The sequence below is a fragment of the Phaethon aethereus genome, assembly GCF_964289735.1.
Source record: "Phaethon aethereus genome assembly, chromosome: Z".
NCBI classification, from domain to species: domain Eukaryota; kingdom Metazoa; phylum Chordata; class Aves; order Phaethontiformes; family Phaethontidae; genus Phaethon; species Phaethon aethereus.
The window spans coordinates 29,373,702-29,394,734 of NC_138577.1; the positions used below are offsets into that span (position 1 = coordinate 29,373,702).

General features: G+C 41.6%; 1 protein-coding gene across 1 annotated transcript; it reads right to left on the reverse strand.

Moving 5' to 3' along the window:
• Positions 1 to 16,060: 16,060 nt before the first annotated feature.
• Positions 16,061 to 20,556, reverse strand: NSA2 (NSA2 ribosome biogenesis factor; the record flags this gene model as incomplete). Its single annotated transcript, XM_082013284.1, has 6 exons — positions 16,061 to 16,338; positions 17,006 to 17,198; positions 18,369 to 18,548; positions 18,896 to 19,046; positions 20,136 to 20,323; positions 20,536 to 20,556. The coding sequence occupies 6 exons, from the start codon at positions 20,554 to 20,556 to the stop codon at positions 16,271 to 16,273; spliced, it is 801 nt and encodes a 266-aa protein (XP_081869410.1). The 3' UTR covers positions 16,061 to 16,270.
• Positions 20,557 to 21,033: the final 477 nt, after the last annotated feature.

Sequence of the window (21,033 nt, forward strand, 5' to 3'; positions counted from 1 at the left end):
TTTCTCTCTGCTCCTAGTTTTTTTTTCTTCCTGAGGTATCTCAAATTCCAAGTAAGCTACAGTGAACTGTATTATTTGGGCCTTTTTCTGAGATACCCAGTATCCAGCCAGTATCAGGAAATTCAGCAAATCTATGGTTGCAATTTTACATTCCTGTTCAGTTCCTGCTTCTAAAAGTATGTCATCTACATACTGCAACAAGGTAGTGGAAGGATTCTTATGTTACCACTCTTCTAATTCTTTGGCAAGTATGTTACCCACCAAGGTTGGACTGTTTTTAAAACCTTGGGGAAGCGCAGTCCAGCAGAGTTCTACTTTCCTGCTGCTGGTGGGACTTTCCCATTCGAAGGCTAAGATCTTCTGGCCTTGTTCTTCCAAGGGGATGCAGAATTAGGCATCTTTCAAATATAGTGCAGTAAAATACGTACTGTCCTCAGGTATAGCAGACAAGGTGTAGGGATTAGGTACCACTGGGTGTACGTCTACTGTAATCTTACTGATTTCCCTCAAGTCCTGTACCAACCGATACTCTTGAGTTCAGGGTTTCTTGACTGGTTGGATTGGAATGTTATATTCTGATTGGCATTCTTGTAACAAACTATTGTATAAAACCATTAATCAATGATTCCAAACCTATTTTAGCTTCCAGTTTTATAGGATATTGTTTTCTTCTTACTGGATGAGTTCCCACTTTTAACTCAACCTTTACCAGGGTTGCATTCTTGGTTCATCCAGGTTTCTTGGAGGCCTGTACCAGAGGTACCATGGCATTCAAGATTTCTTCTGGGATCCTGGTCTCCTCCTTCTTTTCAGACAATAGACACAACAGAGCTCTCCACGCTGTCTCCTCAGGCACATGTCGCTGAATAGACTTGTCAGAGAATGTTAATTGTGCTTTCAGTTTACACAACAGATCACGTCCCAGCAATGGGAGGGGGCATTCTGGCATATATAGGAATTCATGAGTCAATGTAGTATTTCTAACTGTACATTCTGTAAGTTTTAAAAATGGCCTGAGAGCTCGCTTGCCCGTGATCCCAGCAATTGGCATGTGTGTTTTACTTAAAGGCCCCTTAAAATTAGTTACTACTGAATGGGTTGCCCCACTATCTATCAGAAAATCTATAACTTCATTCCACAGCTTTATGGGAACCAGGGGATTGGCTGGGGAAATGTTGATATTCTCCCTGGTCCCCTTCATTTGGTATCAGATGTCCCTAGCATAATCAGATTAGCATCTGATTATGGCTCCCCTTTTCCTGATGATTCAGCAAATAATTTTGCTCTCTGTGGGCATTCATTTTTTCAGTGCCCTTCTTTTCTGCAATAAGCACACTGATTAGGACCCCAAGGGCTACAGTTTGAGGTGTTAACTCCCTGTCCTTGTCCTACACCGTTCCATTCACCCTCTACCTCTACTTTGGCCCCTTTGTCTATCTCTGTTGGGGCTCCCAGCAATTGCCACCACCAGCAGTGAGGCTTGTATTTTTACTCCTCTTTGCTTCTCTCTAAGTCTAACCTTCTTCCCTTTCTCGTCTCTGTTACTGTAAACCTGGTAAGCTATTTCTATTAACTGTGATACAGACATTCCTCCTGCTCCATCTACCCATTGCAACTTGTTCCTAATATCAGAGGCTGACTGTCCTATAAACAGCACGGTAAACATTTTTCTATTAGCCTCATCCTTTGGATCCAAATCAGTCCACCTGTGGCCAGTCTTACACAGTCTTTCAAAAAAGAAACTGAGGGGTTTTCCTCAGACTCCTGTCTTCATAAAATTCTGATATACTTTTAGGCTTTGGAACCCCATGTTGAACGCCATGTAAAATTAATTGTTGATATTGTTTTAACATTGTTTTCCTGATTCCTCTATTTGGGTCACAGTCAGGCTCTGTCTTTGGCATGTGTTCATCTGTACTTCCATTTGCATTTCTTTTCACATGCTTTGTAACAATTATTTTTCTTTCCTTTCCTATTAACACTTTCTGCTAATACATACATTTCATCAGCATCATCCATCAACAATCTACATTTTTTATGGGTTTCATGATCGCACCTTAAAATGAAAAACAAATCAACATACACAACTTCATCCCATTTATCCATCCTTCTACAAAACAGCATTAACTGCAAAATAGTGTTAAAATTCAGTGATCCATTTCCAGGCCATTTTCCTCCATCCAATTCATACATCGTCCATAGTTGAGCACAATAAACTTTTAATTTATCTTTCTTTAGGGGATCCCCTCCAAACTTTTTCCAGTTTTTCAGGATGCATCCTAAGGGAGTACACAGGGATACTTTAGCAGAGGCAGCTGCACCCATATTACACCTATTATTATTTCCCAGAAAAATTTCTTAACCCACAACTTCGTATACCATATTCTGACACCTTGTTCAATAAACTTCCTAAAGCTCCAACTGTGGCCCTTTCTTGGCGTGTCTTATGCAGAGCAATTCCAGATTCCAACCCTCTGTTGGAATAATGTGCAGGGTAATTCCAAACAGTTCTGTAAACGGCTACTCATCTCTGTAATCCCTTACCTCCTTTTAAGTATCTTGTATTGGCATTGCACCACTGAGTTGCCTGTTACCCATCCGTAGAAAGGAACTGGTGGATTCCTCAATCAAAAAGTTGGTGCATGCTGGAGTCTTTCCCGGTCCGTCTCTCATCCAGAGCAGCAGGACAACCCCGGGCAAGGCTTATGGCCATCCCATCTGGGTCACCAGAAACTGTTGTCCCATTAATGGGGACCAGTACCCAGTGTGCAATGGGCCAATCTTGCATACAGAGCCCAGATACTTATTTATTTTATGTCTGCGCAAAAGTGGGCACTGGGTGGTAATTCTACAAAGCTAGCACCCCACACAAAGGAACTACAACGTATTTATCCTGTTACATGATTAGCAAAACCAATGGAAAACCCACCCAAATTTACATTCATTGGTTAGTGATTACCACGCCGCTTGCTATGGGTTTGTTATATTGAAATGAGCTTCCCTTGCCATGTAAATCAGCACACGTGCTTTTGGCAGGTATATGTGGGGGGCAATTTGCACAGACCCTCAGTCGAGTCGGTGGTCGTGATCCCCCCCTGCCGTTACTGTGGATTTTGCTGACTTCGTGCCAGTGGCATTCTTCTGTCCTTGTTGCCTTCCTTGTAACAAGATGTCTCCTTGAAGTCCCTCTTATCAATTCCTCCTCTGGAGGTAGGTGATTAGTAAGGCACACCAAGTAATCAGACCTAAATTGAACCGTTTCACCATTATCTGGGCATTAACCCAAACATGGTTGTAGTCAGTCTCCAGGAACATGGTCAGTGCAGTATCTGCCGTAGCGCACTTGGATAACGAAGTTCTTTTTGTGAAGATTAAGAGATGCCTAATGCAGTAAACTATTTGTAGCTTCTGAAGTGAGCAACTCAGTAAGCCTAAGTTTTTTCCCAAGTGTACGGGGTGTAGAATCCAGTACATACACAGAATCGTTTGAACTGCCTTCTAACCACTTGCATGTGTTGAGTGGATACTTGATTACTTGTTACATCACAGAAAAAGGATACGACAACTTTTAATCTCACTTTGGTTGGAATGGAAGTGGTGCTTTGTGTTTTCCAAATACTTGGCCGGTGCTGTGGTGTAGCTGTTAAAATACAATGTCTGCCAGGTGTGTGTGGCTTCTGAGAGGGCATTTCAGGGGGTTGTGACATTCACTTGTGCCAACATTTAGTGGGTGTTTCAGCAAATACTTGTTTGCCAAACTTCTGTGCCTTTAGGAGTTAGCAGGTGATTGCTGGCACATATATCTGACTCCCACTTTCTTCTTCTAACTTTGATATGATCCCTGGCATGATAGCTTCCCAGTTCACAGCTTTTCTTAAAAGCAGCAACCAAGCTTTGCTGTGTGCACACAGAAATAAAAGCACGCTTTTCATGCATGTTTTTCTGCAGAGGTTCTCCTGGCAAACCATATGTTTCACTTAATTTGCACACATACAATAACTGACACCTTGATACCTTAGTTTGCAATGTCTTTCATTCAGTAAATAAAGCTCCTCTTGTAATTGGTTAAAAACTCAGGAAAAAGAAAGAACAGCGGTTCTAAGAACAGAAAATAACACCACTCCTTGTCCTGCTATATGCCTTTTCTAAGATGAGTGAACTAGCACTCCACAGTGTCTCAGATATACAGGTATCTGTATACAAATGGCTGTTCAGGCCTTCCGAGCACAAGGTTGACTTAAATAGTTGCAATGCTCTCTTAACTTTTATGAAGCTCATGTAGGGAATCTGTTTCTGGATTTTATGCTTATACAGTTTCACAGTATTTATAAGATATTTTAACTATATAAGAGACATTCATACTATTGCTTTCAGCTGATAAGCTACCATGCTCCTTTTTAATCTGTTAAGAGCAGTTTATTGGGAAAAAAAAGGCAGTTTTTAAGAAACATATATTACCTAAACTTTAGATTCAGGGTACATGGGATTACTGAGTTAAATCTGGGTTTCTTGAACTACTGCACATAGCTGTAACTTTCTATTGTTGTCTGAAAAGACGGATTCATTACCTGACGTACAAGAAGCCAATTTCACACACAGAGACGACATATAAGTTTATTACAAAGCTGTGCAAGTTTGGGTGCTGGCTGGCGGACCCACAAGGCTAGCATACCTGGGGACTTTTCATGGCGTTTCTTGTACACCTTCTTATCTACAGCCACTGCCTTACCTGAGCCCCCCCTCACACTGATTGTTCAGTGGATTGACATACGATTACATGATCATTTCTACATACACATGCTCGAGGGTGGGAGTCTGACCCGGGCTGGGGTCTCCTGGAGCTACGATGTGTGATTTTTAGTAGTATAATGAGGATAGTTCAGTTACGGGTACAGCTTAATCATCCTTTTGGCTGACTGTCTAAACATACTGATTATCTACGTAATTAGTTGACTCATGCTCCAGGATGTTCCCATCTTGAAGGACAGATCTGAAGCCAAGTGAAGACTAGAAGTTCCTTCACTGTCCACTCCTGACAGGCTCAAGGATGGTCAGCTTGTTCCTAGACAAAGATCATGCTTCAGCTACATCCACATTTGCATATACACAGATTAACTATTGCTTGCCTTATAACAATTCCCCCCTTTGAGACTTGTCTAACTGATAAAGTTAGATTGGTCTCATCTTCTCCGAAGTCTTATTTACTAACATAACACAGCACTTGGATATACACTGTAACATAACATATAAACAGACTAAAATCAAAATAACTATAATCACAACTGACACTATTTTCTTAACCCATAATCTCAGGTTAGGGAACCAGCAAGTCAACCAAGTAACAACTTCTCCAAATCCATAAGAAGTATCAGCCTTCCATACCTCATGTAATATTTTAGGTTTTTTCCAAATTTCTTCCAAGTCCATGGAAATCCTCCCACTCTGATTTACATAAACACAACACTAGTGTTAATTACTGTACACCTCCTCCTTTCAATGACAATAGCATATCCAATGACATCCTATTCTGAAGGGCCATCCTTCTCACCTGAGAGACTTCCTCTTGTAATGCATGTATAGCATCCATTGTTTGTTTTTCAATTACTTCCAGAGCTGCAGATATATTTGCTATAGCATTTTCTGATTCACTAACTCCTAACCATGGGAGAAACCATCTAGCAAAGGAGTGAAATCTGGTAGGTCTTTCTATTAGGGGATTCCCTCTCTTCTGTCATATAACATATGTTTGTAGCCAAGAAGGCTTTTCATCTATCTGATTAACAGTAGTGATATTTGGTAGGATAGCTCCTACAGTGCATGTTACCTTCCAAGTTGGTGGTAATACTTTCCTGTCTCTATTTTCACATAACCAATACCAATCCTTTCCTGCTGGCACCAGTCAGAATTTTTGGTAACTTCCTCCCCAGTTACCAATCTTACAACAGTTTGCATATTTTCCTACCTCAATAGTATTACTCATACACTCGAATCTTCTTATCCTTTTTCGGGGAGAACATCTTTGAACACATTTACAATAGCTTTGAGTACCATTAGGAGCTTCCACATCCCACTCTTGCTGGTTACTCCCTTCATACACAGTAAAATTTGTCCCTATCCATAAATTCCTCCAGGATATGTTAGCTGAAATAGGTGTTCCAACTAAAGGGATACCCTGATCAGCATATTCTGGGAGGTGGGCGCATACCCAGCAGTCAGACCAGTCTCTTCCAATCTTCCAATGTCTGTACTAAGACTCCCAAAGCTGTATGTTTTCTTTCATGCACACATAATCCAAATGGCTTCATCAAATTTGGGAAACCCAGCGCAGGGGCATTCATTAATGCTACCTTTATGTCATCAAATGCCTTTTGGCACTCCAGGGCCCATTCTAACACCTCGCCAGAGCCTTTCATTGCTTTGTGTGGTGACTTAGCCATAAGTCCAAAATGAGGTAGTCAGATATGACACCAGCCCACCATTCCCAAAAAGCCTCATAGTTCCTTCTTGGACCTTGGGGGAGCAATTTGGCAAATGGCTTCTCTCCATTCTGTTCCTAACGTTCATTCTCCTTGGGAAATTTCAAAGCCCAAATACGTTACAGTTCTTTGCATGCTTTGAGCCTTTTTCTGAGATACCCTATATGCTGCCAGTCTTTGCCATGGCTCCAATTCCTTGGCAAGTACTGAACAATGTAGGACTATTCTTAAACCCTTGGGGAAGCACAGTCCAGCACAGCTGTGGTTTTTGTCCTGTAACAGGACTTTCCCATTCAAACGCAAACATCTCCTGGCTGTTTTCCTCTAAAGGGATGCCAAAAAAGGCATCTTCCAGGTCTAAAACAGTGAAATAAGCATTAGAATCATTCATTGTGGTCAACAAGGTATATGGATTTGGCACCACAGGATGCACATCAATTACATTTTTGTTGATGGCTCACAGATCCTGGACCAAACAATATTCCTGTGAGCAGGGCTTTTTCTCTGATAAAATCAAGAGTATTGTATTCCATTTGGCACTCTTGCAACAGTCCATGCTCTAGAAAATTCTTGATCATTGGTTCTAGTCCAATCTGAGCCTCTAACTTCATGGGGTATTGTTTTCATCTTACTGGTTTTGCTCCTGGTTTTAATTCTACCTTCACCGGTTCAGCAGATTTAGCTCTCCCGGGTTTCTCTGATGCCCATACAAAGTAGACTGCTGCATCCATAATTTCTGCTGATACTCGTTCTTTTGGTACTTCTTCTTTTGAAGGTTCCTGTAACAGATAAACTTGCATCTGCCAAGCATTATCTGGTGGGATATGTATATGGATTCTATTTCTATGAGAAGTTATTTGTGCTCCTAATTTATTTAGTAAATTCCATCCCATGAGCGGTAAGGGGCACTCTGGCATATACAAAAATTAATGAGTTAGAACTTTATCTCCTACTTAACATTTAAGTGGTTGAAAAAAAGGCCTTACTTCTTGCTTTCCCATGGCCCCAGTCACTGGCATAGAAAATTTACTTAAAGATCCCTTACAACAATTCAAAACAGAGTATGTAGCTCCCGTATCCACTAAAAAATTGACAACTTTATTCCCCAGCTTTACTGGAACCAGATGTTCAGCTGGGAGGTTGGTATATTTATCCCTGGTCCACGTCAATCAGAATCTAGTGCTCCCATCATTAACAGATCTGCTTCTGGCACCTGTGCTGGTGCGGAGCCATTCTGCTGGTTCAACTTTGGGCACCTTCTTTTCCAATGTCCCTCTTGCCTTCAATATGCACACTGCATTGATCCCAGAGGTCCATAAATCATTACCGTGGGTTGGGGACTAAATCCCCTTCAGTGACCTCTATCTCAGCAACTCACCCTGCAACCTCTTCCTTTCTGATTGGTAGCTTGGACCATAGCTGCTGCCAAAAATCTTGCTTACATCTTACTATTCTTCTGCTTATCTTTTTGCTTTCTTTCTTTTTGTGCTTCCTCCCTATTATTATATACTTTGTATGCTATTTCAATTAATTGTGAAATGGACATTCCTGAAACTCCATCAACCTTCTGTCATTTCTTTTGGATGTCACGGGCCAATTGTCCGATCAATAACATCTTAAACATAGTTTTGTTTTCTTCTACTTCTAGATTCAGACCAGGCCATTTCCTAGCAGTTTCACATAGTCTCTCATAGAAAGCCAATGGATCTTCAGTTGGGCCCTGGGTTACTTGATAAAATTTTGAAACATTTTTAGGTGTCAGTACTCTGTGTTGTATACCATACAATATCAATTGCTGGTATTGTTTGGTCATCAAATGACCTCTCCCTCTGTTGGGATCCCACCTTGGTTCTATCTCAGGCATAAATCTTTCTGGACCTTTCCTTGCATTTATTCTTTTGTTCTCCTGATTTGCCTTCTCTAAAACCAAGCATTTTTCTTCAGGAAGTAACAATGTATTTAACAGAACTTGCATTAGCTTTCCAATCAGGATTATGATTTAAAATGATCATTTGCATAGTTCTATAAACTTTATCTGCACTTTCCCTATAAGACTCAGTGGACTTAGTTCGTTAAATCTGAGGAAGAAAAAGGAACTTGCACCCAGACAGGTGCTCCCACAGGTCCTACAATCTGCCTCAGTGGTGCCTGGACACCTGGGGCTTGCTGAGACCTAGTTCTCCCCACAATCGGACTAAATCCCTCTGATCCCATTGCTTGACCATTTCCTACTTCTCCACTAGCATTTAAAACATCATTATCCCATCTTCCATCCCCAGCACCAGCAACCAACAACTGCATGTCCTCCTCCTCATTATTCTGTTTTAAGCACTTTTTACCAATGCTACATACAGAATAACATCTCTTTTCTTTCTTGGACTTTTCATTTTCAGACATTATCATTATGGCTCCTGAATCAGTTTCCAATAATTAAAATTTCTTTCTAGCATCTTAATCATTTTGTAATGTGAAAAACAAATCTACATATGGGACAATCCCATTTTCCCATCTGATGACAAAGTAACATCAACTGCAGTATAGTGTTATACCCCAGAGTTCCCACCGCTGGCCACTTTTCTCCATCTTCCAATTTATACATTGGGCTCCATTGCATGCAATAGCACTTTAATTTTTCCTTTGTTAAGGTATCTCCATGGAATTTACCCCAATTTTTAAGGATGCATCCTAAAGGAGAGCAAGGAAATGCCTCAGAGAAAGGACTGGTCCCCATATTGTCATAGAATCATAGAAGCTTTGGGTTGAAAGAGATCTTTAAAGGTCATTTAGCCCAATCCCCCTGCAATGAGCAGGGACATCTTCAACTAGATCAGGTTGCTCAGAGCCCTGTCCAGCCTGACCTTGAAGCGTTCCAGGATGGGGCATCTGCTACTTCTCTGGGCAACCTGTGCCAGTGTTTCACTGCCCTCACTGTGAAAAATTTCTTCCTTATATCTAGTCAAAATCTACCCTATTTTAGTTTAAAACCATTACCCCTTGTTCTAGTGCAATAGGCCCTGCTAAAATGTCTGTCCCCATCTTTCTTATAGGCCCCCTGTAAATACTGGAAGGCTGCAAGAAGGTCTCCCAGGAGCCTTCTCTTCTCCAGGCGGAACAACTCCAGCCCTCTCAGCCTTTCTTCATAGGAGAGGTGTTCCATCCCTCTGATCATTTTGGTGGCCCTCCTCTGGACCCTCTCCAGCAGGTCCATGTCTTTCCTGTGCTGAGGGCTCCAGAGCTGGACGCAGGACTCCAGGTGGGGTCTCACCAGAGCAGAGTAGAGGGGCACAATCCCCTCCCTCGACCTGCTGTCCACAGTGCTTTGGATGCAGCCCAGGATAGGGTTGGCCTTCTGGGCTGCGGGCGCACATTGCTGGCTCAGGTCCGGCTTTTCATCTGCCAGTGCCCCCAAGTCCTTCTCAGCAGGGCTGCTCTCAACCCCTTCATGCCCCAGCCTGTACTGATACCAGGGGTTGCCCTGACCTAGGTGCAGGACCCTGCACTTGTCCTTGTGGAACTTATGAGGTTAACACAGGCCCATTCCTTGAGCTTGTCCAGGTCTCTCTGGATGGCATCCCAACCCTCAGACGTGTCAACCGCACCACTTAGCTTGGTGTCATCTGCAAACTTGCTGAGGGTGCACTCAATCCCACTATGTCATTAATGAAAATATTAAAGAGTACTGGTCCCTGTACAGACCCCTGAGGGACACTGCTCATCACCAGTCTCACTCTGGACATTGAGCCGTTGACCACTATGCTCTGGCTGTGATCTTCCAACCAATTCCTCCCATCCACCCAACCATCCACCCGTCAAATCCATGTCTCTCCAATGTAGAGAGAAGGATGTTGTGGGGGACCATGTCAAAGGCCTTGCAGAAGTCATGGACCTCATACACTCAGCATTCAGGCGTCTATGTATATCTTATGATCAGTTCTACTGGACCAAATACCAATACCCAATGCCATCTCTTTTATCAGAATTATCCAATACCAGCAATACAAATAAACCAAATCCTCTTAGCTCCTTGCTATTCTACTAGTTGATATCTTGATTTAAGCATTGCGCCTTTGTGTCACTTACTGCTCCAGCAGGGAGAGGGCCTGACAGAGTCCTCCAAGAGGTCAGTGCACCCTGGAGCCTAGTCGGTCCACGGGTCTCTGCCACCTGCAGCAAGCTGATCCGGGCTAGGTCTTATGGCTGTCCCATCTGGGTTGCCAGAAAGCTGTTGTCTGAAAAGACAGATTCGTGACCTGGTGTGCAATAAGGCAATTTCACATACAGAGACAACATATGAGTTTATTACAAAGTTGTGCAAGTTTGGGTGCTAGTTAGACGCAAGGCTAGCACCATGTCGTGGTTCAACCCCAGCCAGCAGCTAAGCACCGTGCAGCCACCTGCTCACTCCCCCCCGGGTTGGGTATGGGAGAGAACCCAAAGAGTAAAAGTGAGAAAACTCATGGGTTGAGATAAAGGCAGTTTAATAGGCAAAGCAAAAGCCAGGCACACTACCAAAGGAAAACAAGGGATTCACTCACCTCTTCCCATGGGCAGGCAGATATTCAGCCATTTCCAGGAAAGCAGGGCTCTACCACACATAACCGTTACTTGGGAAGACAGATGCCGTAACTCCAAATGTCCCCCTTTTCCTTCTTCTTCCCCCAGATTTATGTGCTGAGCATGACATCATATGGTGTGGAATATCCCTTTGGCCAGTCTGGGTCAGCTGTCCTGCCTGTGCCCCCTCCCAGCTCCCCGTGCACCCCCAGCCCTCTCGCTGACAGGCCAGCATGAGAAGCTGAATGGTCCTTGGCTGCCTAACAGCAACTGAAAACATCAGCGTGTCATCAACACTATTTGCATCCCAAATCCAAAATGCAGTCTCAGACTAGCTTCTGTGAAGAAAATTAACTCGATCCCAGCTGAAACCAGGACACGCCCCTAGGCAGTTTTCATGGCGTTTCTTGTACACGTTCTTATCTACAGCCACTGCCTTACCTGAGCCCCCCCTTACACTGATTGTTCAGTGGATTGACATACGATTACATGATCATTTCTACATACACATGCTCGAGGGTGGGAGTCTGACCCAGGCTGGGGTCTCCTGGAGCTACGATGTGTGATTTTTAGTAGTATAATGAGGATAGTTCGGTTAAGGGTACAGCTTAATCATCCTTTCGGTTGACTGTTCTAAACATACTGATTATCTACGTAATTAGTTGGCTCATGCTCCAGGATGTTCCCAACTTGAAGGACAGATCTGAAGCCAAGTGAAGACTAGAAGTTCCTTCACTGTCCACTCCTGACAGGCTCAAGGATGGTCAGCTTGTTCCTAGACAAAGATCATGCTTCAGCTACGTCCATGTTTGCACATACACAGATTAACTCTTGCTTGCCTATCAATATACATACAGGTACTCCTTATGACGCTCATGGCTGATAAATGCTCAAGGTCTTTCATGATTGTTTGTAAACATATTTGAGTGAACCTTAAGGATTTCTAAAACTGATGAAGCATTTTCTATAAAGTACGTGAGACAAAACTTCTGTTAACCTTCTGTGTGGCCTCTCTTTCACTGCTAAGATTTATCGGGTTAAAAAAACAAGAGTGTCTAGAAAACACATCTATAGCATTGCTAAGAATCTGGGATTTGTGAGAGATGGTGGCTTAAAGCATTATTGCATACAGTATATCGTGATTCATCTTACATTTTTAGAGCAAACTTTACTAAAGATTAATCTGTGGAATACTTCAATTGATAAAAAGGTATCCACTTTCAAAAAAATTAAGGCTTCTTTTGCTTACGGAAAGTGAATCCCAGTTATTTCAGTCACTGTTAGCTGGATTTTTTATATGAATGTTTATATCTTGTACTCCCTGTAAGGTCTGAAAACTTGTGTTTGTGTCAAGATGTCACTCATCTGGCTTCTACTTTTCATGACTAAGTGGGAACTGATTTCAACTAGTTTCTTTAAGACTTTTGCATACTGAATACATAAATATTACAACAAGATCATTAGATTAGGTCAGTCTTGGTTTCTACTGAGAATAATCAGATTTCTGACCTCATTTCAGAGAGCCAGGTTTAAATACAGAACTTGAATTCACGTCTTTAAGTATACTATTGAGTAGATGATACCTCTGTAAATCTGGGGTACCCGAGATAGTAGCTGATGGCCAGACTATTAATGTACAGAATGTGGGCAGCTGGGGTGCAATTAGCAATTCTGATAACCAGTAGAGTCTTGAAAACTGGACATTGTCCTAATTGTGATGGCAGCAGTATTTTGAACTAAAGGGCGCAGTTTGTTTCTATAACAACTTTTTGGGCATCGATCATCTTGCAGTAAAGACAGAGTAGCAAAATCAAAATCAAAATCCTAACTTTAATAGCTTTTATTGCTGGACTGATTAGAACGGTACTTTAATAGTCTGTACCTTCTGTTACATTAATGCAAGGGAACGTATCTGACAACTGTATTGACTGAAGTGTTTTACCTTGGGAAAAGCAGCATTTTTTAGGCTTGGATGACTTTTTTTCTCTTAACTGTCTGTCTTATTACCATCAAACTCTTAAAGAATTTTTTAAGAACTTATTGTAACAGAAAAAAATGATTAAAACATCAACTTTATACAAGTTTGTATCAAATGCTATTACAAAATGCTGTGGACCTACATGTGTACAGTGAAAACGAGCAGTATTATTTTTAAGTTTCATTTAGTCTAGGAATAGAGCTTAAAGAACATTAATTTGTGACTTCAGCCTTGCACTTTGTCCTAGTAAATGGTTTTGTATTTGAATCCAACATTTCTTCAGATGTCTCTCTTGTGCTGCTTGTTAATTTTTAACAGGATTTTCTTTGCTTTCTCCCACATTCTCTTTTGGTCTGTTCTCATTTCATGCAGAATTCTTGTTTGCTGTTCTCATGTTTCATAGACCTTTACATGAAAATGCATACACGTCTTATTTCAAAAGTAACTCAACTTATTTGAAATGATATCTGACTTTGGTTTGTTGCTTTTTTAGTACCATTTCATTTGTAGATGTCAGTAATCAAATTGCTCATTTACAATGATGTCATCAACACCGCTAAGTTAAACATAGCAACAAATAGGCCTCAGTTTCAGCTTCTCTGCTTTAAGTGATCATTCCAAAATTTTATTTCCAAGAGGATACATGTCTGAAGTTATTTTCACAAATGTGGTGTTAGTCGTTTTCTAAACTAGTGGTACTCTGTTTATAAATCTTATGAAAGATGTGTTGCTATTCTGGAGTATTGTACTTAAGTCTTGTTACAGTGTTGGTTTTTGCTTTTCTTAGTACTGTCTTGGCTGCTTTTGAAATGTTTTGTAGTAGTAATTAAACATATATTTTGAGATTTTTTTTTCTTGGTTTTTGAGTCCTTTCTGCTCTACAGGAAGCACATTTTAAAGTGGTTCAGTTCACCAGAGCTAGCATAATTTTACAATCCCTCTGCTACCATGGAGCTTTACAAGCTCAAAAGATTATTAGTTGAATAATCTTTTATTGATTAAAACAATTAGTAATTAAAATAATTAGCTTATGCATCAGACTTCTATGAAAAAAGTTGTAGACTAGGCTGTTCTGAATATTACAGCATGCATTCTGCTGTTTATAACAACTATGGAAGATGATGATGTAAACTTAGCAGTTATTAATACGGTTTGCTATAGACAAGCCAACTAGAAATGCCATAACGCACTCCCTACAGTGTGGTACATTAAAATGTCTTAAGTGCAACAATTGTGTTATTCAGCCAACGAGTCATGTATTTATAGCACAAAATGTAGTAATGCTCTTGAGACAGCTGTAGAAAATTAAAAGTATCCTGTTCATGTTATTTGTTAATGTGCTGTAAAGGGTAAAGCAATAAGAACTTAAAACGAGGCTTATATGAGAAAATGCCCTCTCTTCCAACTAAATGACTTACCGGCTTGTGACCCTTTCTTACTTTCAAATCACTTGTAACTACACAAACGAGTAAAAATAGTAGTAAATTATTTAGTCTAGACTAGGGCAATATGTTAAACTAACAAAATAGACTTTGATATAACGTACTGCCTCTACCAGTTGGAGCTAAGTGAGAAAGCTGGTACAAAAGCAGCTTGCTTGACTTCTTGGCTAGAGTTCCAGATCTGAAACACGATCTGATCATGAAGATGATTAACGGATTGGAGCATCTGTCACACAAGAGCCTGAGAGCTGCAACTGTTCAGCCTGGAGAAGAGAAAGCTGGGGAGGACCTTACCTTGTGTACAAATACCTCGTGGGGGGCATAAAGAAGATGGAGCAAAACTCTTCCCAGTGGTGCCCAGTGACAAGACAAGAGGCAGCAGTGGGCACAAACTGGAATATAAGAAATTCTATTTAAACATAAAACATTTTTAAATGTTAGAGTGGTCAAACACTAGATCAGGTTGCCCAGAAAGGTGATGGAGTCTCCATCCTTGGCAATACTCAAAACCTGACTGGATGTGGCCCTCAGACACCTTCTTTACACAGGGAACCTGCACTATACAATCTCAAGAGGTTCCTTCCAACCTTACCTACTCTGTGACTCTCTAATTGCTACTCAACCTGCTTACTGCATGTACCTTTGCTAATGCACAAAACCCAACGCAAATCTATTCACATTCTGGCTTCTGAAATATTTGAGAGCTTGGTTTGAAAGTTTCCTTCTTACAATGTTGGGGGAATAAGAGTGTTTTCATAAACTGGAGAAAGCTTAAAAGAATTTGACTTGGAATTTGTGTTAAAAGCTCCTTAGCTTGAAGTACTGTTTAAGAGTAGGAATATAAAATGGTGAGTATGTTTATTTGTAATGGCAGATTGAGCTAAGTTGGTTTACCACCCAATTGTTAACTGGAAGATTATTGATGCAGTTATATACAGCATTGCTGAAAGCTTCCAGTTTAGAACCATCTTTTGTTTCTTGTACTTCATGGATGCAAGCTAACTATATATTGATCAGTTGATGCTTTGGACCTTTAGTTTTTCTTCAATGTTTCTTAAAGCCACCAGAATAGCTATAAGTAGTTGTCATATCAGCATCGTCACACCATTCTCAAATTTCACATCTTAAAAGTCCTGCAACTTCATAAATTTCAACTTCTGAAACTGTTCTCTTGTCTGAAACAACAGTGCTACACTCTCCAGCCCTTACTCCTTCTATTAATGCAGCCAGGGATGCAATGGGGAGAAAGACATGAGGTAATGGATGTGGCAGAATAGCTGCACCTCACCCTCACACACACACACACACACCCCCCCCCCCGCATCCCCATGCAAGTATCAAACTGACTGTTTTAATTTCTGATGTCAGTCTGCAGTAAGATTGTAGCTGCATTCTTCCATCTCTTCTTCTTCTTCCCCAGAGGCAGAATGCAAGTTAGTATTTCTTCTGTACCTTTAGCTATTAGAGTAGGTCATCATCGGAGACAGTGACTGTGTTCCACATCACTAGGGATGTAAGCTCAATTAACTATTTATACAATGTATCTAAGCCAGGAAACTGCTACTGTAAAAACAAGAAGGTTGCGATCAATACCACATTAGCAAAACATGAAAACTGAATCACTTTATTTGGACAGTGTTCAGCTCAGCAAACATAATACATATAAAAACCTGAGCAGTCACTTCTAGCACGTTTAAGTTCCTCACCCACTTGCGGGGCCAACGTTCTTGAATGGTTGAAGATTCCAGAGATCTTGCAGAGTAGTTGAAACCGCACTGATTTTGCAGGAGCCGATGTCTAACACTTAGTACCAACAGAACTTAGACAAGCAGAATGGCATTAATACAGCCGTCATTTTCTGGATTGTTTGTTACTTGTGCATACTTCCCTAAAGAGAAAAGGGAATTAAATGGCTACAAAAGCTTGAAGTAGTTCATATAATAAATGAGAATCTTCCATGTTTTCAAGTTCAACCCACAAGTCTCTTTAGAAGTGTAGGAAATTCCTGTTCCAAAACTGAAATACATTTTGAGATCTACATCTACCTTCAGCCAAGATGGAAACTTAGGTTCTCAAAACACTCTATTCAGGCTGTTTTTAATAGATGGATCATTTAGAGTTCTGGGTAAATTTAAAATAAAAAGTAATTCATAGGTTCTGCTATAGTCCAAGTCAACCTCTCTGTTAAAAGAGGTCACCCTGATCCTATGAAGATACTTCTACACAGAACTTCAACTGAAAACATAATACCAATGATCATCGTTCGCATGGTTAGGTCTTTATAGACCTATAGCACTGCTTAATAGGCAAGTTGAGTCTTTGTTCTGAACTTCACCTAGTTTCTGATTTTGAAAGCACGAATGGAAAGCCTAAGATTAAAACTTAAAATTACCATTTTTAGAGCTGCCTAGTCATTGCTTCTGCTACAGCCCAAACCTAACGTTTAATAGTGGATCAATGATGACAATTTACAGGGCGTGGTCTTAAGACATCAGGCAATAAAGACTTAAATTTTTTTAAACTAGTTCTGCAGCATACCTAGTGTAACTACTTACCCCAGATTACTTTGCCACCTTGTGTCACGAGGCCAAGCTCACTCACGTTCACCTCAATGACGGTACCCTTGGTAATTACACCCAGTGTTGTATACAAAGGAGAAGAAGGATTCTTTTTTACACCAAGGATAGGTAGGCAAAAAGTAGCTTTAAGTTCAGGATGTGTCACATGTGCCTTCTTGAAACGTAAGCCCTGTTGCATAAGGAGTGTTAGAACAAGTTAATAATAGCTTTAAGCCTTCACAACTAATCTAGTTTAACACTTTCAGCATTATGTCCTCAGCTTTAGATGTTTTGAGAGATTGGTAAGAATGAAACAACCTAGAATACAGAATGCTATCTACTATAGAATGCCAGATTTGTTTTAAAACTGACTAGTGACAAGACAAAGCTTTCCATGTATATTTTCAGAATATCAGTTTTTAATAGTAGTAAGAAGACTTGATACCTCATATGGCTTCTGTTCCATGAAGAAATGAGGCGATTATGGTAACGCATTTAACAGTGCTACTGTTTTTTAAGACTATAAATTTTTCCTTTATTCTTGTAAAACTGAAAAACCTTTTACATATCATAAAATACTAAATACCCATCTCTTATAGCACTTCCTATCTAGCAAGCTGTGTTTCATAAAGGGTACTTTATCATTAAGTACCATAACCTTTTCTGCATCAATAAAAACCTATCCAAGGCTTCTGTGTAAGATGCCCATCAAAACAGTAATGAGGTACAATCCAACAGGCAGCCTGCAAAGTGATTGTGTCAATTCCTGTGAGGAAACAGGAACAGGTATTTATAGAAAAACTATACTGTCTTAGTGAATCTAATTGTTCCTCCTGTGCCAGGCTGCTAGAGCCCAAGCACTGCACCTGCAGCTGTGTCAGCAGAAAAGGTCAGGCTGGAGGCACAGCATTTCCCTTGCATACAGCCACAACTGTGCTTCAAGCTTACTTAACAAGCCAGAAGGAGGGAGCTCTGGAATCCTAGAAGAGAGTTGGCTTCTGCAGCTGACAGAATCAGAGCAGCTTGAAAAAGAAGCCTCCAACTTTAAAAGCTATTTAAAGTGCCTTTGCTACAGACCTACCCATACTAATTTGACAGCTTGCAGCTTTCACTTACTGGCATCATCTGAGTTATGGGAGTAAGAGCAGAGGTATTTCAACGCAGACTGTGACTGCAGGGCCATGTCCCCACCTTCAGGCTATTCTAAGCTTAGATTTCTACAAGGGAACTAAGAGGAATGTTCAACATCAGTAGTAATCAAGTGCATTATCATAGAAGAAAGATTCCTCGACACAGGAACTCAAAGCAGTAAGTCAAAAGAATTAGAACTTAAACGTTCTTTAAGGCTCAAGAACATTACCATTGGTCGAATGAATCGTTCATATTTAGGAGGCTTCCTAGTAAAGCCATCTCCAACAAAACAAACTTTTGTAACCATTCTTTTCCAGGCCTTCTTCTTTCTCTTTCCTGTACGAATCACTTTTAAAACTTCTGTTTCTCCTTGTGCACGGACCTTTGGCACAGGAACCTCCCATTTCCCCTGGAAGGGGTAGAAAAAAACAAGTCAATAGTCTTACATGCTGCATTGCTAAATGAAAGGGGACAAACAAAGCATAAAATAAAATTTCCCTAAAGAGTAGCAGTACACCATACATACTTATACAACTCATAGCCACTTATTTTAATTACCATTTAAAGTTATGAAAATCAAGATATTGCATACGCTTACTTTGTCCTAGGCTGCTCAATTACTCAGGGTTTCGAGTTTTGTACAATATCAACATTTAGACTTTGCTTAGAGGCTGCAGGTCACCTGAGCATCAGCAACACAAAGTGTTCATTTTCACAAGTAATAGTAAGTATTTGAATTTTACTACAGGTACTCACAGCTTTTTCTTTTCTTTTCTGCTTGATCATGTTAGAGAGAACCTTAGCCCGGGACTGGCCCTCTCTGTCCAGCAGGTATGCTGGTACAGCTCCTTTAGGTGTTTTTTCATCATTCTTTTTCTTTGTATTTCTCTTTTCATGCATTTTAATGCTGCAAGGAAAGAAAACCAGTATTAAGAGGAAGGGAAAAAAAAAGGCTTATTTTTAGATCATAAATATATCCTTTTAATTTAGCTTGTGCCTGCTCAAAATTTTCTTTCAAAAGAGATTTGTAAACAAGTACATATTTATGTTGCAGGAATAAGCCCAAATAATTTTCAAGGTAAGCTAGTAATTTCACTTATGTAACAACTGACAGACTACACAGTGCATAAAAGCTTGTTGGTTCCCATCAAGACAGGAACACAAGACGTGTCTTATTAAGGGATTTCTGAACAACTTAAAACAAGCAGCCAAGCACTTTGAGAGATAGTAGCCTTCCTCTCTGACAAAAATTAACATACTATTACTCTTCTGAGATTTGATGGCAATGCTTACAAATCTGAGCAATATGTATGTGTAAAAGGAGTGGTGTTTCATTAATTTTGAGGTCATTTAGGGGAAAAAAAGAGACACACAAAGTAATTAACAAAGCCAACACCTTTCCAAGTAGCAAAGTAGCTATCTACACTTGCAAAAATAAGAAAAACAACATGGTGGATGCATATTAAGTTCATTAGCAATAAAGAATATTGTTAATAGCTTTGATTTCCATTTCTGAACAACTGAGAAAATGTTCAGAAAAATGCCTTTGTTTATCTATGCTTGACACTGTAACTTACTCTGGAAGACAAGCCTCATGTTCTGCTCAAACACCGTGTACATTACTGTACCTTCTCTTTTAGCAGTGTTAAAAAAACACCTGCTGCCTCTTGCTACACTAATACAGCAGCTGCTATAAAAGCTCTAAGTAAATGCATTCATATTTTTATCATAATTACATTAGCCACTGCTATTGCTAATTAACACTTATCTTAAGGAATGCTTTCAGGAGCAGAATTGTTAACATGCACTGAGAAGAGAGTACGTCTGAAATGACTTCTTGGGGCAAAATCTACTTTCCCCTACAACCTGAGTGCTATTTAAAAGCATAACGTATGATGCAAGTAATAAGTAGTTTTTTGTAACAGTGTTAACGTCTCATGCCATCCTTCAAATGCCAGGATGACCGGACGGCGTCAGGGAAGCAGTGGGTACTCACGTCTTCTTCATCTGTATCTTCTCGGCATGCCGCTGCTTGTGGTAGAGCTTGGCCTTCAGCCCGATCATCTTCTTGGCCTTCCGGGACCGCTCGTGAGCTTCGCGGCCTTCCTTCTTCCTTCTCCTCTCGTGGTAGTCCAGGCGGTACCCATACCGCTTGCGGTGCAACTCTATATACTCGTTCTGCGGCTGTGGGCATAAGGCAGTGCGGTGAGCGGGTATCGGCGGCCGGGACCGGCGCTGCGCCCTCACCGAGTCCCGGCGCCGCTGGGACACGCGGCGGGGGCCCGAGCAGGCCGCGGCCCGACGGCGGCACCGTCAGTGCGGGGCTGCGGGGCGGCGGGGCCCGCTCAGCCACCTGCACCTCTGTCCCGTCCCGTTCTATGCCCTGTCGCCCCCACCCCGCCCCAGTTTCCCACCATGGCGGCGGCCCCGTGGCGTCTCCCCTCACTCCGCCGAGTCCTCCGCCCAGCAGCCTCCTCCGCAGCGAAAAGGGAGAGGGGCCGGAAAAACGGCCCCGGCTGGAAACGCTCTTCCGCGACGCTTTGGTTCCTCCTGGCGGAGCGGCGGCGGTCCGCCTCCCCAGAGGGCAACGCGCCCGACTTGGCGAGCCCGAGGAGAGAGAGGAAAAGCGGAGGCGGCCGGGGAGAGGTCGAAGCGGCGCTTTTTGTTTCCTGAGTCTGTCAGGTTGGGGCGGGAGGGCGGTTAGGTGGCGGGGCTGGTGGGGAAAGGGAAAAGTAGCGCGCCTTCCGGCGGCATGGAGGCTGTCCCGGCCGGGGCTGCCGCGCAAGCTCAGGCTTGGCCTTGTTAAAGCTCTTCATTTAGAGGTTGAAGATAACAGAGCGGCTGGCGGAGCAACGCCCCAGCGGTTCGTAACGCGGCAGGCAGGGCGGTGTCGG